Raw genomic sequence first — 17,206 nt, forward strand, 5'->3', positions numbered from 1 at the left:
GGGAGGGACGCACTCAAACCGCACATAGAAGAGTCCTGATGAGGGTGGTCGGCCTCTGAATGGAGGTAAGGAAGGGAGATTAAGCTAAGCCGTGGTGAGGGTGGGCAATGAAGGGTAGGCCGGGCTAATAACCCAGCAAGGGTGGTAGAGCTCAGCATTTGTGAGGTGGAGCTCTTGGAGATGGAGGAGAGGGTGGTCCAGTTATCGCTGGGATGAGGTTGGGAGGACGGCAGTTTGGTATGATTGGGCCTGGAGGTATTTAAGCCTCTTAAAAGCTGCTGAGAAGGGGTTTGTCTTTCACAGAGAAGCAGTCAATGATGCTGGAGGTGGGATAGTGACGTCCCCCGCGTGAGCTGCACAATTCGACATATTACAGAGATTGTCATATTATGAGGTCTACATACAAATCCACTCTACCGACTTCTCCAAAGAAAAACCATCTCTTCATATTTAATGTGAAGATTAATTTAAGAGTGTAATTCTAGAGACGCCTGGCAGCGTACACCTTCATTTAGAGTGCGGCAGGATGGTGGCTGTGAGGTAAAAGCGTACAGTTATTGGATTATCAACATTTTTATTAGTTGCAGTTTTTGTATTTGGCCCTAAAGATACTGCAGCGGCCGTGCTTGAGGATCAATGCCGTGGCAAGGCCCAGGCTGATGAGGAGTGGAAACAGTGCAGCTAGTGCCCGTGTTTACCCCCAGTTAGCTGAATACAGTAGTAAGGCAGAGCGGCAATGTCATTCGGGCTGATAGGGATTACCACTCTATTTCGCGCCCAATTGTATCAGAGCGTGACAGGAAAAACCACGTTAGTGAGCAGTTGTGACGGTCTTCCTGCCCCTCGTTACCTCCAGTTTTGGGCTGGTAAGAAGTGACCGTGCAAATTCGAGAATAGATGTGCAGTTTGCTCTCAGTCTAATAAGCGTCGTGCAGGAATAAACACCCACAGTTGTTTCACTAGTAGCCCGATTCAGCTGTTCTATCTTTTAATATGTCATTCTTTAATATTTTACCCTGCCACCTCCCTCCAAAGTGAATGACCGCGTGGCTCTTCATACAGAGGGGCCACCAGTACCCCTATTCATGGCACAGCTCTAGGTGGGGAAGACTCCAAAATATTCCCCTGCAGTTATTCTCAAGGGGTCATCCACTCTCAGCCAGCACCAGGGCAAGGTTGCTGGTAAGTGGCAAACATTGGTTTTCAGGGATGCAGCATAAATGTATCCAAGCGCTCAGGCCTACTGGCTCCTAGACCGACCCTTGCACAACTTGCAACAGAAATGAGGTCCTGAGGCCAGAGACAGGAGCAGATGCTGCCATAACTCATCAGTCTTGGCTTCTGCACAGACATGCACATGAGCAGTGCATGGCGACAGGTACAGACATAGACACGAAGCCATGCGCACACACTCATTTTCCATGCGCACACACTCATTTTCCACGCGCCTAGCATATCCTTCGCAAAAAGACCTGTGTAGCATTTCTATTAACTCACATGGGGCGATATTTTTGTGAGCAATGTTTGGAACACAGTATTTCTGTCAGACGATATTTTGGTCACAATATTCTGGTCTCTAACCACAGTGCTTGTAGCTCCTGCATACAAGAGGTGTTGAGGGCGGCTTCTAGCCACTCTACATGAGGTTCTGCACTGGTCTCTCTAGCACTACACCGGAATGGAGGCTGTGCTTTGAGCAGCGCTAACCCCCCTAAACAGACACAGGCTGCGAGGAGCTCTGAGGCCTGACTCTAATCAGAGAGCTTGTTCCCACCGCCACTGCAGCGGTGAGTGATGTGGAACCGGAAAGAGAGTGGGGAACGAGAGAGAGGGGGACTCAGTAGCTCATCCAGATGAGGGGAGGGAAATAGGAACACAGAGGGGAAGACGCAAGGAAGATGAGGGGAAAGTGGCAAGCAGGTTGATTGATTGATTGATTGATTTTGAAACTTATATAGCGCATTCTGTCACCCCACGGGTATCCTGGCGCTTCAGACTAATAAACAAATCAGAGTGGAAACAGGTCACAACAGAAAAAACAGGAAGAAGGGACAGGGACTTAGACCTTGGGAAAGAGCCAGGTTTTTAGGTTCCTGCGAAACTCTAGCAGGGAGTTGAACTGTCTAAGGCTCTGGGGGAGAGAGATTACAAGGGGAGAGGGGCGCGCCCCCAGAATATCAAGCTTTGGAGCTCAGTGGCACAAAATATTGTGGACTCCTTATCGAAGGAAAATATATTGAGAGGGAAGTATAGATTTCCTCTACCCACCTCTGCATCTATGTACTTTTGCAATATGTATATTGTCATTATGCATGGATGTGGAGTGAAGAATAGTACATCTATAGTTCCCAGTGGCTTAGCTGGGGGGGGTCTTTTGGGGTCGGCGGAGGTGAGCATGTCGGGCCTGTCGAATACCACCCATCCACCCAGAACAAGTTGCCGGTTGAGCACCCGTCGCCACCCACAGGTGGGCAGTAGGTCAGCTACGCCACTGATACTTCCTCTATGTGAACTTACCCTTGCAGAGGTCAGGCAGGCGTTGACTGATCGCATTACAGAACAGATGTTTTACATTACAACGTTCATTGTGAATTACAATTGCGGAAAGGATTGCACTATATGGGAGGAAAACATATTAATAAGCAAGAGATAAGTTCACAGGTAGTGGCAGGTACAGGGTTACAGTAGCCTATAATGCAGGTTCAATTCCAAAGACAAATAACTAGGTCGGAGTATGGAGCTGCGGTCAGACACTATCCTACAAGAGACCTTTTGTTGAAGGATATGGGAACGGGCTGTGGGGTGGTGAGTGTGCAATGAGAAATGGCCATTCACTCTTTCAACCTAGAGGTCCATCGTTGTGTGCGTGGAGGGTAGTCAAGACTCCTGAGCCTCCCTGGTTAAGCTTTTGTGGTTAAATCCAATGATCAACACTAAATGCCTCCAGGTTTACAGAAAGGCAGTGCATGAATAGGGGCTGAGAAACACCCTTTCCGTGGCACCATGCGCCAGTGGCATCCTGGGAACAGGGAATACTTGGCTGAAATAACTATTGAGAGAGGGTGCTGACTAACTGTGGACTTTACCAACTATTACAGTGGCAGCGGAGGGAATTATAACGTTGCACATCCATGACTAGTGATCTATGATGGCATACGTTTCCGGTGGGAAAAAAGGCAACACCTTTAGGGCTTGATTTTGAAACTGCATTTAGTAGTATGTAAAGTAGTGCTACAGTAGTACCTACTAGAAAATGCAATTCACAAACGTACATGTGCAAATCGCCTGCTCTACTACATTTTTTATGGGGAGATCCTTACAAGTACTACTTAGCAGAAAATGTGGACTGGACCAAGGAGTGGCAGGAAAGGGGGGCATACTTACTACAAATGGTAGCAGTTTAGAGAGTTGAGATGGGGTTTAGAGAGAGAGGCATGCACCCACCCACAAAAGAGTGGTCCCATCCTATTCGAGAACTGCACTTCCAAAGTTACTACAGCCAAAAAGGGCCTAAAATATCATGACATGTAATTTACCCCAACTCAGAGCTGGAGTAAGTCAAGCAGCACACTAGTCCATCCACTGGTACTGCAACACACGCCAACAGAAAATAATAGTTAAGGACTCAAAATAAAACCCCAAAGAAAATAATGTTAATTATTTAAACTAATTAAAAATATAAATAATCATAATATCATGTTTTTGAAAAATTTAATATAAAACATGTGCCTTTTGAATGTTGTATTTAGATGAATGCCAAGCTGACAGGACCTGTCTTTTCACAGATATCCTTCGAGCCCGTCAGGAGGCGGCAGCAGCTGCTGCAAGGAACCCTGGGAACATGGAGGCGCACATCCCTTCATCCGCCAACTCATCCAGCCAGCGCCGTAAGCAGGGCCTCCCGCAGCATCGTGATGCCTCGCACTTCAACGAAAGGTAAGTGTTTGGTCAAGCTCTGAAAAGATGGCAGCCTGTCTGAACTTGTGAGTTGAGAATGGCTTATCTTCAACCCAGTCCCAATGGCAGTGGGTCTCCACACCAGAACCACTTAGAAACGTAGCTGACCCTTGGCAGCCTCTCTGACCCTTGAACTTTGCAGTGATCAGTTTCATGGTGCCAATAACAGCATGTCTTCTTGCCAGAGTAACATATTAGCCAGACTACCCCCAGACAATATTGGTGGAGCCTACACCCTTTAACCCCGAGGAGGCTTGTCTGAGACAGACTCCTGCGCTCCCATGGTGGTCTGTGCACATCGTTGAATGCACTCTATACACTTTGGCGATCTGACCTCACGCTTGCATACTCCCTGAAACCCATAATGGCATACCTATTCCCCTGAAACCCCTATTGTCTTGTCAGTACTCGCCAGCCGCATGGTGCCAGCCCCCACCTCAAAATAGCCTGTCTACATTGGCTAAATCCTGCAGTGCTTTCCATCTGGGCCTATCTATTTACCAGAACCTCATATTGACATGTCAAGATTTTTATGATCACCATGAGGCCTGCCCCATCCCCTCAACTCTGTTGACATATCCACTCTACAGCAGGCACGGCCCGTGCCGGTCGTTATACTGGGGTGGTGACGTCAGGCAGGGGAGGGTCAGGGTGGGGGGTTGTAAAATAAAAAATAAAAATTTCGTTGCCCACGCTGCATCACATTTGGCGATGCAGCGTTTTTTTTTTCGGTATTTACCTCTAATGTGTGTGTGTGTGTATGTATTTGAGCTTATATAGCGCACAGCTACCCGCAGTGGGTTTCCCGGCGCTTGCTTAGGGAACCCGTCCTAGTATTCCCCTGTGAGATAACCCCGGCAGGGTATCCACAAGGTGAAAGCCAGGCATCCCGCCGCGAGGGGCCGTTGTGGAGATTAAGCAAGCTATTGCCCAGAGTCACAGAGTGTGAACCCGTGAGTCGAGAAGGCACCGGAGTGAGAATTATCGAGTCCGTGGAATTTTTAGCCCAAGACCCGCCGAGGCGGGGAATTGAACCCTGGTCCAGGGCCGATCTCAGCTTCCGGGTCTGCCGCCTCTAACCCCTGAGCCACACTTCTCTATGGTCCATATCCCGCAATTTACAACCCCCCACCCTGACCCTCCCCTGCCTGACGTCACCGCCCCAGTATAACGCCTGGGACGGGCCGTGCCTGCTCTACAGAACCCCTAAGATGTCTGTCCAATCAGCGGAGCTGCATTTAAATCCAAGCCACTGAACCTCAACATTCCTAAATATTTTGTGAATTAAACATCTCTGTAGACTCCAGCATGGATAAAAGCAAAGTAAATGATCCAGCGATTCTAGAAAAGATCCTGCATTGCTTGAACCTTTTCAGGCCACACTCCCCAAGAGACCTTTCACAAGGCTCCCGAAAAATGATCCGCGTCTTCAACCTAATTAAGTGCTCCCTCAAAGTACATCTGCTCCTGAAATACCATGATGCATGGGGCCCTTCTGCTATTTTGAAATTACCTTGACACCCATATATAACCCAGCCCTCTAGAGAAGGGGTCTTCAAGCTGTGGGGCTGCCCCTCCAGGGGGGCCTTAACTGATGGGGAGAGAGGGGGGGCAGGCTCTGCTTAAAAGAAGCATTGTGCTGATAGCATTGCTTTGTTTTAAGCTTGAAATAAATGATCAGCCGTTATCTGTTCTGTTACAACCATTACTACCATATTTTGTCATTTATGCCTGGCTGCGAGTGTGTCAAAAGGGGAGGGACTTCAAACCTCCCCGCCCCCTTTCTAATAATCACACTGTGGATACTTTTACACGTTAGTAAGGCCTACTAACCAGAACAGTATGTTCCGAAATCATGTATTTGATTGCATTTTTAAAAGGTTTAACATAACAGTAATGTTTAAATAGGTCTAGATTTATTTCAACATTGCAAATGTATCGAAGCCACAAATGAACGATGTGAAGAAATTGCCACCTTATTCACTAATAAAGTCGCTAAAATTGATCAATCCTTCATACAAACCGCAAACACTCCTTCCCTCGTAACCTGCCCCCCTTCTACTTCCCTTGACCACGCAGAAAGAGTTCAGTATAAGGACAATCAGACCGGCCTCCAGCTAAAAAACAATGCGCACTGGTCCGACTTTGAGCTAATGGCGGAAAACGAGGTCTTCAAGATAATTTCTAATCTAAAACCTTCCTCCCACACCATGGACCTCCTCCCTTCCACAATCATAAAAGAACCCAACCACACCATTTCACCTTTCTGGACAAAAATCATCAACGCCTCTCTCACCTCAGGCTGTGTCCCAGACTCTCTTCAACGAGGACAAATCACGCCCATTCTAAAGAAACCAGGGGCCGACCATAATGATCTGAACAACCTCAGACCTATCTCAAACCTCCCATTCCTTGCAAAAACATTGGAGTCATGTGTTCTCCACCAACTCAATAAACACATTGATGAGTTCAACCTCCTCGACACCTTTCAGTCGGGGTTCAGGAAAGGCTGTAGCACTGAAACAGCCATACTCAACGTCTCGGATGACATTCGCAAAGCCTTAGATGATGCTGATGCCTGCCTACTCATTCTTATTGACCTATCTGCGGCATTCGACACAGTTAATCATCCAGCTCTTCTGGAGACCTTGTCGAAGCGCTCCGGCATAAATGGAACTGTACTAAAATGGTTCACCTCTTTCCTCCAGCATCGCTCGCAACAAATTAAAATTAACTCTTGTCTCTCAAAGCCAACAAAAGTCACACTTGGGGTACCTCAAGGCTTGATCCTCTTCCCGTCCCTCTTCAATCTCTTCATGGAGCCCCTCACAATCATCTTGAAAAAAGCTGGAGTGAGTTACCACCTTTACGCGGATGGCACCCAAATCTATTTAAAAATCAAGTCCCATGACGACATCCAATACCTCAATACCACTCTAACGGAGACCCAAATTGGTTCAACGTCAATCACTTAAAGCTCAACCCAGATAAAACGGAACTGATCCTATTCTCTCCAAAAAGCAACCATTGTCCTATCCAAGAGTGGCTCAAGAATCTGGTTGCCCTAAACTGCCCCCTCGTTCTATCTGACTCAGTTAAGTCTCTAGGCATCACCCTTGACAAGAACCTTTCAATGGAGGCCCACATCAAAAACTCTGCAAAAAGAGCTCTTTTCTCTCTAAAACACCTCAAGAAACTGAAACATTTTCTTTCCCATGATGACCTCAAGACAGTAGTTCAATCCCTGGTTCTCTCTAAAATCGACTATGGGAACGCCATCCTTACAGGGACTTCAAAAGCACACCTAGCCCCTCTAAGGGCAGTGCTGAACATGGCCTCTCGACTTGTATCTGGAGTAAAAAGATTTGAACACATCACTCCAGCTCTCAACTCCATCAAATGGCTTCCCACGGAAGGGAGATGTATTTACAAGCTGGCCTGCATCACACACAAAACCCTCCACTCTCCGGCCCCCAACTACCTGAACAACAAACTTGTAAGAGCAGGTCAAGCCAGAACTCTGAGAAGCTCCAACTCACTCCTTCTCATTCCGCCAAAAATTAAACAGAAAACCACCCAATACCGAACGTTTTCTGGCAACGCTCCCAGGATATGGAACGCTCTCACTGAAGTCCTCCGATGCAACCCCTCCTTCTCCTGTTTCAAAAGGGACCTCAAACACCATCTTCTTAACAAATACTTTCCTGAACAATGGCAACTAACCTAGACCTCAATATTCCGAGTTGACTCCCATTCAGGGATTGTTGGTGAACGGACTATGCTAATCACCTTGTTTTTCTCTTTTTTTTCTCTCTCCCTCCGTTGTACAGTTATTTATTGTTCATGCTGTATTCCTTTACTTACTGTCAGCCTTCTAAGTAATGGAAGGCCCTTCTGTTTTTCACAATGTGTATGTGAAGCGCTCTGATACCTACGGGTCTAGCTAGCGCTATACAAACTTTTAAAATAAAAAATAAATAAGTAATACAATTGTGAAAAGTTCTTGGGGTGGGCAGTGTTTGTTTATACAGGCGGTGTGGTATGAAAAAGTTTGAGGACCACTGCTCTAGAGAGAGACTTTTAAAAAACACTGCTCTAGAGCGCGACAAAATGCTTACTTAAAAGAATGCAGACTCTTTATTATGACTTTTAAACCAATATCATTTTAGTGCCTGATGCAGTGGTATTGCTAGGTCATTTTGGACCCTGCCTCATAGTCCTAAAACATGTGTTGTGTTAGGAACTGTAAACAACAGTATGAGGCGCACCTGTGCCCTCCCCACCCTGGGCCTTCTACAGAAGAAGGTCCCTGGGGTGCTGTCCTTCCCCTGACCCCCAAGGAGGCGTGCCCATCCGTGCTGGTGTTCATCACCCCAGGCACAGAGGCAGACCGTCTCCAGCTCCCAACAACAGAATCTGTGATTCTGACACTATTTATTTGCCCCATCAGCTCCCCATAAATCCTCTCTTACTATCCTGCTTGTTCTCACGGTCTTTGGTTGTACAAATCCCGAGTCTCGCGAGAAACTCGCCCTGCTGCGGTGGATTGTTCACCAGGGAGAGTGGCGGCCATTGCTGCTGACCGGCTGATGGACCCGGAGTGGGGTCGTGTAGTGTGGGTAGGAGCCTGTTTCCATCAGTGGATTGTCGCATACCCCCTCCAGGGTTGTGGCTTCCTCCCATCAGGAATGCTGCAAAATTCCTGGGGAAGACTGGGAGCGTATATTTTCAACAGTAAGGGCTGCAGAGATTGGAGGGGTCATTAGTCAAGCAGGGTCTCCGTAGAGGTGTAGGAAAAGCAGAATGGGGCCAGCAGTGGAAAGAAGGGATTTCTGAATCCACTTTTGTCAAGAGCCGTGCCTGGCGCGGGTTGCTTCAAGGTTCGCCGGGAGGGGGCTATAAGTGGCTCCACTTCCATCAGAGGAGGGATACCGAGTCCCTGGAGGGGGAGAGGCGGGAACAGAAGGGGCCCCACTTTCATTAGAGTGTTGCAGAGTCCCTTAAGAGCGAGAGGGGCGGGAGTGAAAGAGGTTCCCTCCATGAAAGGAGGGCTGCTGGGTCCCTGGAGGGGGAGAGACTGGAGAGGGCTAGGCTTTGCTCTCTGGCTGACACAGCTGCTGCTGACACAGCCGTGACTGCCTTCGGCTCCCAGAGCTGTCAGCCCCTTCCAGGCTGAGGAGTGCCTGGCAGTCGGCCAGCGCCGCCGCCAGAGCGGGGCTGCAGGGCTGGTGGGGAGGGGGAGAGCTAGGAAGCATGTCAAGAGGGAATGAAGAGAACGTTTGGGGGGGGATGGCCCAGGTTTCAATGTGAGGAGGAAAAGGGGTAGGGATGTGTCCTAAACATTTGAAGGGAGACCTTTTAGGTAGCTCCCAGAAGCATGTACATGGGAAATAAAGAGTGTGTTTGGGGGTGGCTGAGCGAGAAGCCTGTGAATGAGGAGAGAAGGGGAGGGTGCGGATTGGGGTGGGTGGGGACGCATGGGAAGTGGAGGGACATCTCAGGAGGCATGTACATTGGTATATTGTATTATAATAGCTGGAATGCTGGGGTCCATCTGAGCGGCCGCCTCTCGAACTAAGAGCAAAAGTAACAATGCTGAACAATACAAACATTCACCCCCCCCAGTCACAAAGATCTGGGTTTAATTCATAAACAAGCATCCTGGGACCAGTTTCGGGGCATCACCTCTCATCCAGTTTGAGCCCCACTCTGTTTAATATCTATACACCCCCCCTTGCTAAGATCGCAGAGCGCTTCGGCTTTGAAATAATTTCATACATGGATGACACCCAGTTGAAGTTTACATTGGAGCCTGACCTGAGTGCTACAAAAAAAATCGCTTTGCCCTTGGCATGCTAGCCATCTCCGATTGGATGAACGAGAACTATCTCTAATTGAATGCAGACAAGATATAAATTATGCTGCTGGAAAGGCTTCCTCTATCAGGACAGATGAATGGTGGCCTTACCAACTGGGATCTACTCCTGTGTCCAATCTGTGAAGAGTCTTGGTATGAAAATAGACCAAGCTCTAACGAAGGAAGAATACATTTTGACCACTACTGGAGTATGTTATCATAAAATGCACCTTCTGCGTTGAATATTTCCCTATCTCCCAACTTCTGCCAAAAGGACTCTAGTCCAAGCCTTAGTAATATGTAGAGAAGACTATAACAATGCCCTTTTGGTGGCTGCTAACAAGACCCTAGTTGCCAAACTTCAGGTGGTCCAAAATAGCGCCGCCAGGCTCGTTCTCAATTGTCTATCGAGACTTCTTCAGCCCTGCTACTGAAGGAACTGCACTTACTGTCAGTGAAAAAAAATTGTTGTTTTAAGATCTGGGGCCATATGTAGGAAGCCTAATTGCGCTCGCAAATGCTGAAATTCGCGGAATTTCAGCATTTGCGATCGCAATTAGGGCAGTGTGCTATGTATGTAGCACACAAACACCCACATGCAAAATAAGGAATTGCAAATTGTGATTCCTTAAATGCAATGTAGGAAGCACCCACGTTGTGCAAATTTTGGCTTAAGGAATCGCAAAATACCCCCAACTTCAGGTTGGTGGTAATTTGCGATTTCTTTGAAAAATTCACTTTTTGGCATTTTTCAAAGTGCCATGTGAGTCACATACATGCTCTTAGGGCATGTATGTGAGCCACATGTGCACACATGTTAATTTCAGGGGTGCAAAAGGGTGTCCTATTGACACCCTTGCAACCCTGAAATTGCATTCTCAATTTGCGATTCTCTAATTGAGAATCGCAAATTGAGAATGTCTACCCATTCATTCCTATGGGCCTTGTAGCCCATAGGAATGAATGAGAAGGTATTCCTTATTTGCGAAACTTAATTTGCGATTCGCAAATAAGGAATAATTGGGATTCGCAAAAAAATTCCTAATCCTACCTACATTTCGTTTTGTGATTCTCTAATTGCGATTCCCAAAAAATCGCAATTTGAGAATCGCAAAACAAAAATTACCTACATATGGCCCTTAGTGCCTTACCTATAATGCCCTAAAAGGAAAAGGGCTGTTACATCTGCAACTAAAAATTAAAGCGTACACACCTAGCCGTAGTCTAAGATCTCGTGATAAAGCCTCATTGTGTGTTCCGCGCATTCGTTTGACTCGTAGCAGAGGAAAGGCTTTCTCCTACCTTACCCCCTACTATTAGAACAAGCTTCCACTTCACGTTTGCATTTGTACGAACTACTGTTAATTTAGAAAATTACAGAAAGCTCATCTTTTCTACACTCTTTTCCCATTCACTGATAACTTGTTTCCGTTAAAGAGCTGAGATGCCCCTGGTTGAGTTGTGCGCTATATTAAATATAAATTTAAATAAATAATCAGCCAGGCTACCTTGAATTGAGTGGTGCAGTGAGCACGGGACTCACGTCTGGGCATACCTTTCCCACTTAGGGCAAAAAAAGCAAAAGGAACAAATGATGGAGACAATGCTGAACAATGCAAACATTCACCCCCATGTCACATATGGCTGGGTTTAAACTGGAATAGCATGGGAAGAAAAAAAACGATGGATTTAAGCACAGATCTCTGTACTGGGGTGAATGTTTGACATTGTTCAGCATTCTGTCAATCAATTGTCATTTGTCACCCCGAGTGGGACGGGTATGCCCAGACGTCGGTCCTGTGCGCTCCATGCCACTGGAGCCAAGCTAGCCCGAGTGATGAGGGGTAAAACCCCAAAACCAGTCCTAGGATACTTGTTTCTGGTCCAGGGAGGACCTGGCCTGGTAGTTCGGGCTGGACTTTTCGAGTGGCGAGCAGGGTCAAGACTAATTTGCATATGGCTGGGTTTAAACTGGAATGGCATGGATTTAGATCGAGATCTGGTGTGAATGTTTGACACTGTTCAACATTCTGCCCATCAATTGTTCTTTTTCTGCCTATTGAACTAAGGCAAATGTATTTTCCTGCAGATACAGATAGAAAAAACCCTGCCCTAAACCAGGCCCCATGTTATGCGGGGCGCCAATTTCAAGGGGAAATGATCTAATTGAAAAGCCTCGGCCTAGAACTGCAATACGGTTATGGGGCGGGGGAGCCGATTACATGGTTTGATTAGTGTGATAGTTACTACCATCTAGTTTAGCCCCCTTCCCTTCATCTCTAGGCGGTAACTGTAATACTCGCCCAGTGTGGAATATGCATCATTTTTATTACCCGTGCTACTAGAATAAGGAGGCAAGGAAAATGCAAATTTCGCCAGTTATTATCGTATTAAAGCCAAAGTCTGCAAGATGTTCCGTGACACTTTAATCTAGCTATTGTGACATTTAATCAGGCAGGTGTCAGCATGCCAGTGTTATAAAAAAAAAAACAGAAGCTCATTCAACAAAACAGAAGACCTTCAGCTACTCTTCAAAATGTTATTCACCGACAAATAATGATTTATCTTGCAGGGAAGCACATAAGCACTATTGTATTTTTGCTGTCATTTTTTCTTGTAGAGTAAAGGTGGTTATGCGCAATGTTGCAATCAGCAGAGCACACTTTCCGCAATTAAAGCAGAACCCCTTTTATATTGTGCGTTCCTGCTGCGTTTTGAATCCTGTCTCTTTATAGATCACGGTTAGGTTTATTCCAGGGTTTCTGGAGCACCCCCCAGTCCAACAAGAAACAACCGTGGACAGAATCACATGTCACTTTTACCAAAGTGGTTCAACAGGATGCAAAATATTCTGTTGACAATCATTTTCCACTCCATTATATACTTAAGTAGGAAAAGTTCTTGTTTCCTGCTGTAGAAAAATCAACCTTCCCTCAATTTCCACATATTGGGGATATTAGCACCAACTCTTTCATTTTAGTTCTGAATAAAGCCTGTTATCTTTTGAAAAGTGTTAGGAACCCTATTGAATGCTGTATGTAGTATTTCTGGATGCTTATTTACATTTGCAAAGTATGCAGCCAAAGGTGGATTACGTGCAAATGCATGCCTGTGCAGACAATGGTGTCCCCAGAATTACACAACTCCGTCTGCCTGATTTTGACTTTTTCATCAAAATGCACCACATACTCTTGTTACCATGCTACAGTCATCAAGAGTGTGTTGAAATGCTACAGTTTCGGACAAAATGCACTGATTGTGCACCCTGGTGTGCAAAATGAACAGCTTCAGCGTAGTAATATTTTGGAAACACAAAAATCATAAAGATGAAATTTGACCAAATATAACAATTTGATGAAGGAGGCAAGTTCTGCCTTGGGCAAGAAGAGCACTACAACCAAGCACAGGTGATGTGGCGTAGTAGTGGACGTTCCAGAAGGGAATCGAGATACATTATGGACTTAACTAGACTTGATACTTGCCTGCAGGACCAGGCTTGTGCTTCTTTTGTGTTAATAGTGACAAGTCATGTATGGATTATTTAATGGTATGTTAACGTGGGTACCTTACAAACTCTTGGCTGTTTGTGAGTATTCAGAATCTTACTAGCAAGGACCATATCCCCCTACATTGAGGATGCTACACTCAAGGCCATGACAGCTGGACTCTGAATCTGTATAGAAAGGATTCATTTGCACATTCAGTACAGTTTCCTGTGGTCTATTCCCTGGTGATGGAAAAAGTGACTCATTTCACGAGTGTGTCGCTGGGAGGATAGGCACTTTACGGGTGGGGTCACAACTCTAGAATGAGCTGCCTTTATTTCTACGGTAATCCTCTGACTTTTTAGGGTAAAAAAGACTGAAGATTAGTTTATTCGTTTCAGTCAAGTGCTTCGTCGGTTTGCAGAGGTGCCTTGATACACGTCGGTTTAGGCACTCTAGAAACGTTCTGCGTTTGTATGCAATGAACTGTGGCTGCATTTTATTTCCAGATTGTTAAATGAAAGGCATCAAAGCCTGGAATGTTTGTACTTGTACATCGAACTAGCAGTGCAGGAAACCTTTGTTTACTTATTTTCACAAGAGCCCTGTCCCCTCTTGCCTTGCAGCCATATCCATATTTTCAGTAAGGGCAAGCATTATAAAGTGCGCACCCCTCGAATGACGTCACAATAGGTCTTCGTGCCCAAGCAGACCTCATAAAACAAAGAAACATTCTAGAATGGCTTTTGTTGGTGATTGCTAGAGATTCAAGACTGGAGAAAGACAACTGTTCTTTTTGCCCTACTCTAGAATCCCTTGAAAACTCTACCCCAGAATATGTTGCCATGCGTCTGCCCACAGAGCCACTTTCAGTTTGCGGGTTTTTCAGAGTCCGTGCCCAGGAAGGAGCTTGGCTTGATACCCATGCAGAGGCTGGCAGCGCGTGAGCCCTTTCCAGGGTTGAAATGGAACGCCTCACTCTAGCCTTATAGCGCCTAGCCCTCTAATGGCTTTAAGTATTGATTATGTGAAGGCCATTAGCACTTATTGTTGAAGAAAAGTCAATACTTCCGAGTCTGGCGAAGCATTTGTCTCCTAGTAAAGGACGTATCAGATTTAGCAGCAAAGAGGGCAAATGCCTTTGTGCCTTGGTGGCGGCTGGTGGGGGGGGGGGACAGGCACTGCTGTGCTAAAAATACATTTACCGTAAACCTGTTTGCAGGATCACCTGGGCAGGACAGCTTGGGATAGCCAAGGACGGCGCTTCGCCCCATAGAGAATAGCAGCGCCTAGAAGCATGCTCTCTGGCCTGACCAGGAACTGGGGTGTAGGGCGTTTGGACTAGGGGCACTGCCAGGATGGCGGGTCCCAAAAACAGGTGTAGGCCGGATCGAACTGCCTGAAGGTGGCGGCCACTGCAGCTGCTGCGGCTTTTATTGCACCCGGGTCCAGGTGCGATAAAAACCATACCATTTGTTAAATTTCAGTAGGTCAAGCCTACAGGAATTTAACAAGGAAGAAAACTGAGGTTTTCACTAGGACATTCGTATTATGGTGCAGTAAGCACCAAAAATCCAGATGTAATTCCCCAAAACTCTGAAAATGTGATAATTTTCACATCCAATAAAATCTGAACACGTTGGTGTCAGAGTCAGATTTTATCCATGCTATAGTTTTCGCATCAAAATACTGAACCACTTGTAACTAAGTCTGCATTGAACTGTGTGAAGTCAGTGATCTTGGATTAAGTGGCCTGCATTGAAGTGTTTGGGGTCCAGTGTTGGGAAAGGATTGAAACTCCATTAAAGTATATGCAGCCAGTGACTGGGAATGAGTGAATCCATTGAAGTACATGTGCCCCAGTGAAGGGGGAAGGATTGAGCCTCAATTGAAGTTTATGGAGCCAGTGATGGGAAATTAGTGAGTCTCCATTGAAGTGTATGGGGTCCAGTGTTAGGAGAGGGTTTGAAATTCCATTGAAGTTTATGGAGACGGTGACTGGGAATGACCGAGTCTCCATTGAAGTGTATGTGGTCCGGTGTTGGGGAAAGGATTGAGACTTCATTGAAGTTTATGGTGCCAGTGACTGGGAATGGGCGAGTCTCCATTTATGTGTATGTGGTCCAGTGTTAAGAGAAGGATTGAGACTCCATCGAAGTTTATGGAGCCAGTGACTTGGAATGAGTGAGTATCCATTGAAGTGTATGGGATCCAGTGTTTAGGGGAAGGATTAAGACTCCCCTCCACAACATTACTCCTAAAACGAAACCTAACCTTAGACTCTGCACTTCCTCCACGGTCAGGTGCTCAACCCCAGCCTTTGCCTAAATCAATTTTCACCCGAGCCCTTAAAATCCCAATCTTAACACTAAAACCGCACCCAGAGCTCAAGCTCGTTCTAACTGTGTCTTAATGTTTTTACCCCAGTGTTTTTACTTCAGTGATTTATCTGGGCCGTTCTTTGGCCCTGAACTGTTCGGGCCCCAGGGTTGTTTGTCCTTCTATTGCCTGATTGTCCTATTTACCCTCCTTCATTTATCCTTATTCCGAAACCCTCCGAGGCTGCCACCAGGTGGTGTGTGTAGCCCTTTACAAGCGCCCACAATAAAATGACACTGTGCAGTGTGTTACACGCGTGGTATCTGTGCAGCTCTCTCCGTGTGTGGCTGTACATGCAGATGTACACACGTTGCTTGTGTTGCACATATGTGGATACTACCTGTGTGGTGCTGTGTAGGTGTGAGGTTGTTGCTGTCTGGCGCTTTTGGCTGTGCAGATAATACGTATCAGTTTGCTTGCGGCCTTGTGAGGTGATATATGTGTGCGGTTGTATGTTGAGGTGGGTGCTCACATGTTGCAGGTGATTTATCAAATGCATGTCTTTGCATTATGGTAGTAGGTGTGTACATGTTGCGTGTGTGGTTGTAGTACGCCAAGATGCGGCAGTGAGCAGAGTAGGTGCGCAGATGACGCGGTGTGCGTGACGGTGGCTGTACAGCGTGCAGATGCCGGCGCGTGCCAGTGTGCGTGCACGACGCAGTGCCGAGACAGTTAAAAGGCGCGTGCTTCGCTAAGTAGCTTCCTCTGAACCCGGGCACGTCGCGGCGATCGTCTCCCGTGATTAGGGCTGGTTTCCGCGCCCCGCGCCGCGCGGGCGTTAATGGGCGCCTCTCCATCTCCGGCGGCGGCGCGGGGTGGCGAGCACTTGGCAGCCCGGCACCGAGGCCGGCTAATTGGGAGGCCTCGGGGATGAGGGCGGTGATTACACACTTCACGATGTAATTACATAAGCATCGCTCGGCTGCGGCCGGCTCCTGCCCAAGGTCAGAGCCGGCCTTACCTGAGATTAATTGGCGCTGCCACTGAAGGGCCCGCCACCGGAGCCCTTATACGATTAGCATTAACATTTCAACAGCGACACATCGATCGGTGGCTCTGGGCCAGGCGCGCCGCGCTGCAATTAGAGAAGAGCTGGGGGAGGGGAGGGCCGAGGCAGAGCATGGAGGGCGGCCAGGAGGGTGGAGGAGAGAGCAGGGTCGAGGCAGTGAAAGGAGGTCAGGAGGAGAGAGGAGGGCTGAGGCAGGCGAGAGAGAGAAAGACGGGCTGAGGCAGGGAAGAGAGAGAGAAGGACTGAGGCAGGCAAGAGAGGGAAAGACGGGCTGAGGCAGGGAAGAGAAAGAGAAGGACTGAGGCAGAGAAAGGAGGGAGGAGAGTGAAGGGCTGAGGCAGGGAAGTGTGAGAGAAGGGTTGAGGCAGGCAAGAGAGAGAAAGACGGGCTGAGGCAGGGAAGAGAAAGAGAAGGACTGAGGCAGGGAAGGGGCTGAGAGAGGAACGTGGGTAAGAGAAGAAAGAGAGGGGGCTGAGGTAGAGAAAGGAGGGAGGAGAGAGAAGGGCTGAGGCAGGGAAG

General features: G+C 47.2%; 1 protein-coding gene across 8 annotated transcripts in view; it reads left to right on the forward strand.

The window, feature by feature from the left end:
- Positions 1-17,206, forward strand: part of SAMD11 (sterile alpha motif domain containing 11) — a 243,279-nt gene that overhangs the window by 193,137 nt on the left and 32,936 nt on the right. For all 8 annotated transcript variants that reach the window (XM_086921420.1, XM_086921421.1, XM_086921422.1 and 5 more), the window contains exon 8: positions 3,786-3,936. In XM_086921420.1, coding sequence (XP_086777546.1) covers positions 3,786-3,936 — 151 coding nt within the window. The remainder of the gene's footprint in view (positions 1-3,785; positions 3,937-17,206) is intronic.

Source organism: Lissotriton vulgaris, chromosome 5, assembly GCF_964263255.1.
Source record: "Lissotriton vulgaris chromosome 5, aLisVul1.2, whole genome shotgun sequence".
Taxonomy (NCBI): Eukaryota; Metazoa; Chordata; class Amphibia; order Caudata; family Salamandridae; genus Lissotriton; species Lissotriton vulgaris.